Genomic DNA, 10769 nt, shown 5'->3' with positions numbered 1-10769 from the left:
CAGCCTCCTGAGTAGCTGGGATTACAGGCACGTGCCACCATGCCCAGCTAGTTTTTTGTAGTTTTTAGTAGAGACGGGGTTTCACTATGTTGACTAGGATGGTCTCGATCTCTTGACCTCGTGATCCACCCGCCTCGGCCTCCCAAAGTGCTGGGATTACAGGCTTGAGCCACCGCGCCCGGCCTTCTCTTGACTTTTTAAGAGTCAGCTCTTCCCGCTGAAAAGAAGGGACGGATAAGAGTAGGTGTTGCCATCTGAGTTCACACCTAAACACTCTACAATTTTCCTGAATCGGTTGATATCATTATCAGCTCAACTACTTTAAATTAATAGCAATAGCTGTTTGCTTTTACATAGCAGGAAAAAACGGCAAGTGGAAAACCCCTAGAAGCCAGCCAATCTCTTTAATCGCATCTGGCAGTTTTGTAGGCTGAGGGATTACTGCTTTTGGACAAGCTTTTTTTTTTTTTTTTTTTTTTTTAATAAACACAGGCTCATTAAAAACAAGACTAGTTAGTGCAGCATATCTGAGACATACACGTATCTTGGTCTTTTTTATGCTCTTTTTTTTCAAATAAACACATGAATAAAACCAAGGTGGAATGGATTTAGCAGAGAATTTGGTTGAGTATTTTGTTTACTCACTGTTCACTCAGAGTTTCTGTCTAAAGGAAGGGCCTGGGTCACCCCGAGGTCTGCAGAGGTCGTTGCTTCTAAAAGGCTGGCGTGGTTTGGAGAGCTGGCTCCTATAAACCCCAGGTGAGGGAATTTTTGATTTCTTCAGGACAAGGAGGACGCCTCACCCGGTCTATGTTTGTTTACAATGCTCTTCACAAACAGTTGTGGAGCTCTGAATAAAACGGGGCCCAGGTGGCCCAGGTGGCCCGGGAGCCCCGGCCGCGGCTGACATCCGGGCATTCTTGTCTGTCGCGCACACAGCTGCTGCAGCTCCCCTCCAGCCATTGTTCCTGGCCTCTGAGGGGCTCCCAAAGCCATTGACAGTCGGGATTCCCTCCAGCAAAGCAATTCGCAGCCTGAGGAAACATAATGGGCCAGTTGTAGCTTGAATTCCCGGAGGGGCCGTGGGAGGGTTTCTTTACTCAGCAGTTTTGGCGGGCCCCTTGCTTAACCCCTGCGCACCCGGTCCAGCCACTCTCTCAAAGCAAGTAAATATCGTAAACTCTGTCCTTAATTGGGCCTGTAAAAACCACTTGTGAGGCTACAAAGCTGGTGAAAAGTGTCAAGGAGTCACAAAGAAGGGACGCACTGAAGCCAGTATGAGGACTTGGCCAACAGAGATAAAACATTGCAAAACAAAGCATGCAATAAAATTCAGCAACAGCCCTGTTAGACTTGTGTTGCAGGATTCGTTTTTGTGAGTAACACCTCTTCCTTGGCGCTTCTGGGGAAAGGGAATACTTCTCCGTAGCCCTTGCTACATTCTCTGTGGACAGAGAGGGAGTACCGATAGTATTCTCGTTCAGACTGTTTAGAATTGAACCCACCAACGATCCTGACCATCCGCTTTATTTTCCCTCTTACTTATTAGTTTACTTATTTATTTTATTAAATAAATAATATGACCTTTTAATAATTTTATTCTTGCCAGGTGTAGTGGCTCATGTCTGTAATCCCAGCACTTTGGGAGGCCAAGGCAGGAGGATCACTTGAGGCCAGGAGTTGAAGACCAGCCTGGGCAACATAATGAGATACTGCATCTCCAAAAAAAAAAGAAAAAGTTAGCCGAACGTGGTGGCGCACATCTGTAGTCCCAGTCATTTGGGAGGTGAGGTGAGAGGATCATCTGAGCCCAGGAGTTCTAGGTGGCAGTGAGCTATGATCGTGCCACTGCCCTCCTGCCTGGGCAATAGAGTGAGACTGTGTCTCTAAAAACAGAAACAAAAAAGTCACTATGAACATATTCCGACTGTAACATATTAAAAAAAAAAAGAAAAAATAGAATAAAAAAGAAATAAAAATAACATGAAAAAAGAATATTTTTTAAAAAGTCTATTTTTATTTTTTATTTATGTATTTATTTTCTTTTGTAGAGATGGGGTTTCGCTATGTTGGCCAGGCTGGTCCCAAACTCCTGGCCTCAAGTGGTCTGTCCGCCTTGGCCTCCCAAAGTTTAAAGTGCTAGGATTACAGGTGGGAAACACCCCGCCATAGCTGTTCTGAGGATTAAAAACTGTACACATCAAACACTTTTTTTTTTGAGATGGAGTTTCACTCTTGTTGCCTAGGCCGGAATGCAATGGCGCAATCTTGGCTAATGGCAACCTCCGCCTTCCGGGTTCAAGGGATTCTCCTGCCTCAGCCTCCTGAGAAGCTGAGATTACAGGTGCCTGTCACCACAGCCAGCTATTTTTTGTATTTTTAGTAGAGACGGAGTCTCTCCATGTTGATCAGGCTGGTCTCAAGCTCCTGACCTCAGATGATCCACCCACCTTGGCTTCCCAAAGTGCTGGGATTACAGGCATGAGCTACCGTGCCTGGTCCCATTAAACACTTTAAAAAGTGCTTTGCATTTTTGAAATGCTATATAAATATTATGCCTGTTAACATTAGAATAATTTTTTTTTCTGTATTTTATGGGAATTTTACAAGCAAGCAAGATAAGTGGTGAGTTTTAGAACTTTGAAAACAAACTTGAGATAATTTTTTAGCCAGAAGCAATTTCTTTTATAATCAAGGTTTTAAAGAAGTATATATGGGCCAGACTCAGTGGTTCATGCCTGTAATCCCAACGCTTTGGGAGTCGGGAGGATCACTTGAGCCCAGGAATTTGACACCAGCCCAGTCAACTTAGTGAGACCTCATGTCTACAAAAAAAAAAAAAAATAGCTAGTGTGATGGCTCGATCCTGTGGTCTCAGCTACTCTAGAGGCTAAGGTGAGAGGATTGCTTGAGCCCAGCAGGTCTAGGCTGCAGTGAGCCATGATTACATGATTAGACCACTGCATTCCAGCCTGGGTGACAGAGCAAGATCCTGTCTCAATAATAATAATAGTGAATATGATTGTAAACTATGGGATTAGTATTTTCCCTTGTAAGAATAACTAGCAATTCACCTTAGAAATGTGTGAATTGAATTTCTGTCACCATAATCATAAGGGTCAAAGTAAAATAGTCACTATCTATTGGGCACGAAGCATGTGCCAGGCAAAATACTTGAACATTGTAAAACATGGTAACATTTTCACAGCTTGGGAGGAAATACTATTACCTGAATCTTACAAATGAGGAGACAGGTCAGGCACAGTGACATACACTTGTGATCCCAACACTTTAAGAGGCAAGAGGATCTCTCTCCTTCCTTCCTTCCTTCCTTCCTTCCTTCCTTCCTTCCTTCCTTCCTTCCTTCCTTCCTTCCTTCCTTTCTTCTTTTGCGATGGAGTCTGGTTCTGTGACCCAAGCTGGAGTGCAGTGGTACGATCTCAGCTCACTGCAAACTCTGCTTCCCAGGTTCAAGTGATTCTCCTGCCTCAGCTTCCTGAATAGCTGGGATTACAAGCGCCCACCACCACATCCAGCTAATTTTTGTATTTTTAGCAGAGATGGGGTTTCACCATGTTGGCCAGGCTGGTCTTGAACTTTTGACCTTAGGTGATCCACCTGCCTTAGCCTCCCAAAGTGCTGGGATTACAGGTATAAGCCACCGCACCCAGTCAGATCCTTTTCTTTAAAAAACAAAAAAAAAGTTATTTTTTGCATAGAGACAAAGTCTCACTATATTGCCCAGGCTGGTCTCAAACTCCTGGGCTAAAACAATCCTCCTGCCTCAGCCTCCCAAAGTGCTGGGATCATAGACATAAAACACCTCACCTGGCCAGGATAATTATTTTTGTTTGTTTTCTGTTTTGTTTTGTTTTTTGAGACAGACTTGCTCTGCTGCCCAGGCTGGAGTGCAGTGGGGTGATCTCAGCTCACTGTAACCTCTGCTTCCCAGGGTTCAAGGGATTCTCCCAAGCAGCTGAGATTCTAGGCAGGCACCACCATGACTGGTTAATTCTTGTATTTTTGGTAGAGATGAGGTTTCACCATGTTGGCCAGGCTGATCCAGGAGGATCTTTTAATGCCAAGGCCAGCCTGGGCAACATAGTGGAAACCCTCCTACCTCTAAAAAGAAAAAAATTCTAACCCCACTGGAAGCAGGAGGAAAATGAAAAGAAAAAAATAAATGTGAAAAAAAATAAGGAGACAGATTCAGCAAGATGAAATGGCCAGCCACATAATGCATGCTCTAGGAAAGAGACTGAACAGCACTGACCAATTCGAATTGTGATGAGTTTGAAAGAGAGAGAGGTTGTGAGACTGAGTTCTCCTTTTATGAGCTCCCATCCCACCAAATTTCCTACCAGATTCCCATTAAACATCAAAGAGAGTCAAACGCATTTGTTTTTCTTTCCTTTTGCACCTTGTAGGTACGAAGATGGATCAAGAGCCCAATGGTCAGTGTGGACAAGCATCAGAGCCCCAGCCTGAAGTACACCGGCCCCTCGATGGTACATATCCCTCCGGGGGAGCCAGACTTTGAGCCTTCCTTGTGTCAAACATGCCTCGGTGAACATGCTTTCCAAAGAGGGGTTCTCCCTCAGGAGAAGGAGTCATGTTCATGGGAAACCCAATCCGGATGTGAAGTAAGTTCATGATTGCTCTGGGTCTATACTCCTGGAAAAATTCTGGGCCTTTGTTTTTCTTCTGTTTCTGTCATAGTGTACCCAAAAAATAATTTTTTAATGCACATTTATAAAGCTTCTGATGAGGACCTAGAATTGTGGTCTTTGTTAGCACATTATATTAATTTTTTAAAAATCGACTTTATATTTTAGAGCTGTTTGGCCAGGCATGACAGCTCACGCCTGTAATCCCAGTACTTTGGGAAGCCGGGGCAGGTGGATCACGAGGTCAAGAGATTGAGACCATCTTGACCAACATGGTGAAACCCGTCTCTGCTAAGAATACAAAAAAAAAAAACTGAGGAACCTACACTGACATGTCATTATCACCCAAGTCCTTGGTTTGTGTTAGAGTTTGCTCTTGGTGTTGTACATTTTATGGGTTTGGACTAATGTATAATAACATGCATCCATCATTATAGTATCACACAGTTAATTTTCACAGCCCTAAACATCCTCTGCCCTCCGCTATTCATCCCCTCCTTACCCTGACCCCTAGCAACCACTGATCTTTTTACTGTCTCCATAGATTTACCTTTTCCAGAATGTCATCTAGCTGAATCATGCAATATATTGTATTATTTTTTATGCTGGTACAAGACCAACACAGCAATGTGTTGGTAAACTGGCAATTTCTCAGAAGTGGTGTATTCACACAGAAGATCAAGTCTTAGATGATACAAGGAATAGATTGTAATAGTCATTTACAGGTTTGTAGCTTCCATTAAAATACTTAGTTCAGCTGGTCGGGGTGTGGCGTGCCTGTAGTCCCGGCTACACGGGAGGCTGAGGTGGGAGGATTACTTGAGCCCAGGAGTTCTGGGCTGTAGTGCGCTATGCCAGTCAGGTGTTCGCACTAAGTTTGGCATCAATATGGTGACCTCCTGCGAGCAGGGGACCACTGGGATGCATAAGGAGGGTGAACCAGCCCAGGTCAGAAACGGAGCAGGTTAAAACTCCCATGCTGATCAGTAGTGGGATGGCACCTGTGAATAGCCTCTGCACTCCAGCCTGGGCAACATAGCGAGACCACCATCTCTAAAAAAAAAAAAGAGAAAAATTTTTAGTTCAACATAATTTGATGCATTTACAGAGCACTATATATACTTTTCACTATTTTTCTCAAGCTCATATATATTCACATTTTTACTAAGACTGATTTTTCCCTGCTACTCCAAGAGTTGTTTTTTAGAAATTTTGTTAATCCAAGAAAACCAGATAACTGATTCATCTTGTAGTTTCTAAGATTTCAAAAATTTTAGATTGTATTTTTAACTTATAACTTAATTAGGCCCATGTTTATTTTGATTTTTAAAACCATTATATAAAAATGCTTATATTATTTTTACCATTGTACTAACATAAAAATACAACATTTAGAAGATAGAACATGTTATTACAAAGTGCAGTTTAGTAAGTGATCTTCCAAGTCAGTGCGTCATAAAATGATAAATGTTAATAAGCACTCACCTTTTCTTTTTTTAAGCAAGGTAAGCATTTTCCAGAGATAAAAGAATTATTTTAGCTGCTAAAAGAAAAGACTGAAGACATTGAATCTGAGTTCCTTTTCACTCTGGGTTATCATGCAGTGTCTCTGAATTCAATTCATACTTATTTGAGTGCTTTCTTTTTTTTAATTTTTTTTTTTTTTTTTTTGAGACAGGGTTTTGCTCTTGTTGCCCAGGCTAGAGTGCAATGGCATGATCTTGGTTCACCGAAACTTCCGCCTCCTGGGTTCAAGCAATTCTCCTGCTTCAGCCTCCCGAGTAGCTGGGATTACAGGCATGCGCCACCACGCCTGGCTGATTTTATGTTTTTAGAAGTGATGAGATTTCTCCATGTTGGTCAGACTGGTCTTAAGCTCCCGACGTCAAGTGATCTACCCACCTCAGCCTCCTAAAGTGCTAGGATTACAGGCATGAGCCATAGCGCCAACCGTCTGTTTTTTTTTTTTGGTCAGGGGACAGAGTCTTGCTCTGTAATCCTGGCTTGAGTGAAATCATAACTCACTGTTACCTCAAACTCCTAGGTTCAAGTGAACTTCCCACCCCAACCTCCCAAGTAAATGGGACCATGTGCCAACAAACCTGGCTAATTTTTTTAAAAAATTATTTTTTTTGCAGAGACAGGGTCTTGTTATACTGAGCAGGCTGGTCTTGAACTCCTGGCCTCAAATGATCCTCCCAAAATGCTGGGATTACAGGTATGAGCCACCGTACCCGGCCTCCCTGTCTACTTTCTAGGGTTATTGGAAAAATCAAATGAGATAGATATGAAACCTTTCATAATCTATATAATGCCATGCAAATATAAACCATTATTGCTTATGTTTGCTAATTTACATATTAGCTAAGCCTGTGACTCTGTAACACTATTAGACTTCCACGACTGGGTTAGCACTTTGCTGACCTGTGAACATTTGTCATAGTGCATTTGGTTTTTAGCCAGATGCTGATTTGACTCTAGGTTTGTCATGAAAAACAATAAATAGACGCCAAATGCAAGTGCATCTATTTATTGCTCCTGATGCAAGGGTTAGGGCCAACTTTTTAGCTAAAGGGCCAGATAGCAAATATTTCAGCCTTTGCCTAAACTACAGTGTGTAACTTCTTTTAAGCTCTGTCCTTGTAGGGAAAGCAGCCGTAGAGAATATGTAAATGAATGGATACAGCTCTCCCAGGCTGGAGTGCCGTGGCACGATCTTGGCTCGCTGCAACCTCTACTTCCCAGGTTCAAGCGATTCTCCTGCCTCAGCCTCCCAAGTAGTTGGGATTACAGGCACCTGACACCACAATACTAATTTTTGGTTTTTGTTTCGTTTTGTATTTTTAGTAGAGATAGGGTTTCACCATGTTGGCCAGGCTGGTCTCGAACTCCAAACCTCAAGTGATCCACCTGCCTCAACCTCCCAAAGTGCTGGGATTTCAGGCCTGAGCCAGCGTATCCAGCCTGAGTCTGCCAATTTCTTAGACTTTAAAGAACTATTTATGACTTAGAAGCAGAGAGAGGGTTCTACATATCCTGTAGGGAGCACACATGCCTAGTTGTAAATGTTTACTTAAGGGCCTACTCTATGTCCCGTTTGGTAGGAGCTGGGTTTAGATCATTGCACAATGAGATTCCACACAAAAGGAAACAATAAACAAAGAGCCAGAAGGAGTTTAAAGCAACATTGTGGTTTACCCCTTTTCTTTATCTCAGATAGCAGGTAAATCATTCTTCAATTTGCAGTCAATTACCCGGTTCTCAGACTTTGCTGGGTTTTTTTTCTTAAGGTTATCACAAATCAAAATGACACATACTTTATTTTATTATTATTTTTTTGAGACAAAGTTTTGCTCTGTTGCCCAGACTGAAGTGCAGTGGTGCAATCACAGTCACGGCTCACTGCGGCCTGGCCTCCAGGGCTCATGCAGTGCTCCCATCTCAGCCTCCCAAGTAGCTGGGACTACACACGTGCACCACCGTGCCCAACTCATTTTATTTTATTTATTTTTTTTTTTGTAGAGACAGGTTGATCTCAAACTCCTGGGCTGAAGCAATCTGCCCCCTCTTGGCCTCTCAAAGTGTTGGGATTACAGGTCTAAGCCTTTTTTATTTATTTTATTTCATTTTATTTTATTTTTGAGATGGAGTCTCGCTCTGCCACCCAGGCTGGAGACTGCAGTGGCAAGATCTCGGCTCACTGCAACCTCTGCCTCCCGGGTTCAAGCAATTCTTCTGCCTCAGCCTCCTGAGCAGCTGGGATTATAGGCGCCCGCCACCACGCCTGGCTAATTTTTGTATTTTTAGTAGAGACAGAATTTCACCATGTTGGCCAGGCTAGTCTTGAACTCCTGACCTCAGGTGATTCACCCGCCTTGGCTTTCCAAAGGGTTGGGATTACAGGCGTAAGCCACCACACTGGGCCGGGTTTTGTTTTTATTTTTAATCATTAAAATATGCATTAGCAGGGTACAGTGGCTGATCATGCCTGGAATCCCACGGGACCAAAGGGCGGGTAGCAGATGGCTTAAGCCCAGGAGTCCGAGACAAACCCGTGTCTACAAATAAATAAAATAAAATTAGCTGGTCATTGTGGTGGACACCTGTGTTCCCAGTTACTTGGGAGGCTGAGGTGGGAGCGTTGCTTGTGCCTGGGAGGAGGAGGTTGCAGTCAATCGAGATGGCACCACAGCCTGGGTGACAGAGCCAAGCCCTGCCTCAAAAAAAAAAAAAAAAAAAAAATCTACATTTTGTGTTTTTACAGAGATTAAGCAATGACATAAATCATTGAAAAGGCAACGCTGGCCTTTTAGAAATTGAAGTTACATGGTGAGAAGATGGGGAGGCCATGAGATGCAGAGGCCAGTAATAAAGACCTCAGGCTGTTCTCCTGGCATCTCCTGATGTAGATTATTTTAGGAAAATCATTAATTCATTTCTCCTGCTCGGTGTTCTCTCCTATAAAAATTAAGGTAATATGTGCTCACCGTCAGGTTTCTTTTCAGTAGTTTTTTAGTAGTTTGTAGATGAGATTGTATTTTTAAAAATCTTTTGTAAAGGTAAATTTATGTGCCTGTGCTGAGTCAGGCAGCCCATATTCTTGTGCCAGCTCTGCCACAGGTCAATGGATGAATTCAGGCAAGCCACAAAACCTCTCAAATGTCATATGATAGGCCTCAGCTAGTTAACCCTGAAGCCCTTTTTCATCTGAGATCCTATGGTTGGCATTTAATGACCTATAAGTGAAAATAAACAAGAAAAAAAGGGGGTGAAGGGAAAAATACAATTAAATAAACTCTGTATTTTATGTGTAAAGACAAAATATAGAAAATGAGATGAGAATGTTTTAAATAAAATAAGAAGGCAGGCTGGGCACAGTGGCTCACACCTATAAGCCCAGCACTTTGGGAGGCGAGTGAATCATGAGGTCAGGAGTTCAAGATCAGTCTGGCTAACGTAGTGAAACCCCATCTCTGTTAAAAAAATACAAGAAAGTAGCTGGTGTGGTGGTATGCACCTGAAATCCCACCTACTCAGGGCGCTGAGGCAGGAGAATCACGTGAATCCAGGAGACAGAGGTTGCAGTGAGGTGAGATCTCACCATTGCACTCTAGCCAGGCAACAGTGCGGGACTCTGCCTCAAAATAATAATAAATAAATAAATAAATAAGAAGGAAAATAAAGTGCAAGTCCTTTATGAATTAATAGTGAGGTTTTTTTTGTTTTGTTTTGTTTTTTCCCAAATTAAAACTAGTACATTCTAAATGCTATATTTAATGGTCACACATTGCTTAGAGTTACATTGTACTTATTTTGTTCCAGGCCTTGCCAATAGTCGAGTTAGTGGTCTTTAAACATGTTTTCTATGGAAGAAACAAGAGTGTTCACATTGCCAGCAAATCACCCAGAAAAATAGCAATATTGTGATGTCACCAGGAGAGCTATCTGAAACGAACTACTTATAAATTAAACAGATCTTCCTGGGAATGAGATGAGAAAGATGATAACTTAGAGCTGTGTAAGCTGTGGCTAAATAATGCATGCTAGCGGAACACAAGTTGTAGTATTTAGCCTGAAACCAACTTGTAGGCCACAAAGAAATGGAGACCAAAAGTAGTTTTTTGAGAGACACATGGTGACTAAACATATTCACAAACTCTATTCTCTATTCTATCTCTCATAGCACCTTTAATACCTAGATCAACCAAGCTGGAAGGAAAGGAAAGAAATGTTTTGAAGTGGAGGTAGAGAAGGAAATCTGGTTAAGGAAAACATAGGATTGTAGCAAGATGGCAGCCTGACCATGAATGTCAGAACACACACACACACACACACACACACACACACACACACACACACACTTTAGCTTATAATTGTACTAGAAGACAAAGTATACCATTGTGTAGATAAGGGATAACTAAGTATCTCTGAAAAACAGAAGGCAGGTAGGATTATCAGGTTGATGTGGAAACGATAGTCCAAAATGTCATAGCAAAAGCTAGGGACATTGCAAACTGTGTTTGTAAAAGGATCTGGCAAGTTAGAAAATAGTGATGTTCCAGGTAAAGTCTAATACAAGCAAAGTAGTTTTAGCAATATAAA

At 42.3% G+C, this 10769-nt stretch overlaps 1 protein-coding gene across 1 annotated transcript in view; it reads left to right on the top strand.

Annotated features, from left to right (window-relative positions):
- SGK1 (serum/glucocorticoid regulated kinase 1) overlaps positions 1-10769 on the top strand; it is a 146498-nt gene that overhangs the window by 37486 nt on the left and 98243 nt on the right. The window contains exon 3 of the mRNA XM_017520054.2: positions 4428-4643. Within this exon, the coding sequence (XP_017375543.1) occupies positions 4428-4643 (216 nt within the window). The remainder of the gene's footprint in view (positions 1-4427; positions 4644-10769) is intronic.

Source organism: Cebus imitator, unplaced genomic scaffold, assembly GCF_001604975.1.
Source record: "Cebus imitator isolate Cc_AM_T3 unplaced genomic scaffold, Cebus_imitator-1.0 Scaffold798, whole genome shotgun sequence".
Classification (NCBI taxonomy): domain Eukaryota; kingdom Metazoa; phylum Chordata; class Mammalia; order Primates; family Cebidae; genus Cebus; species Cebus imitator.
This window is presented reverse-complemented; position numbering and strand designations above follow the sequence as displayed.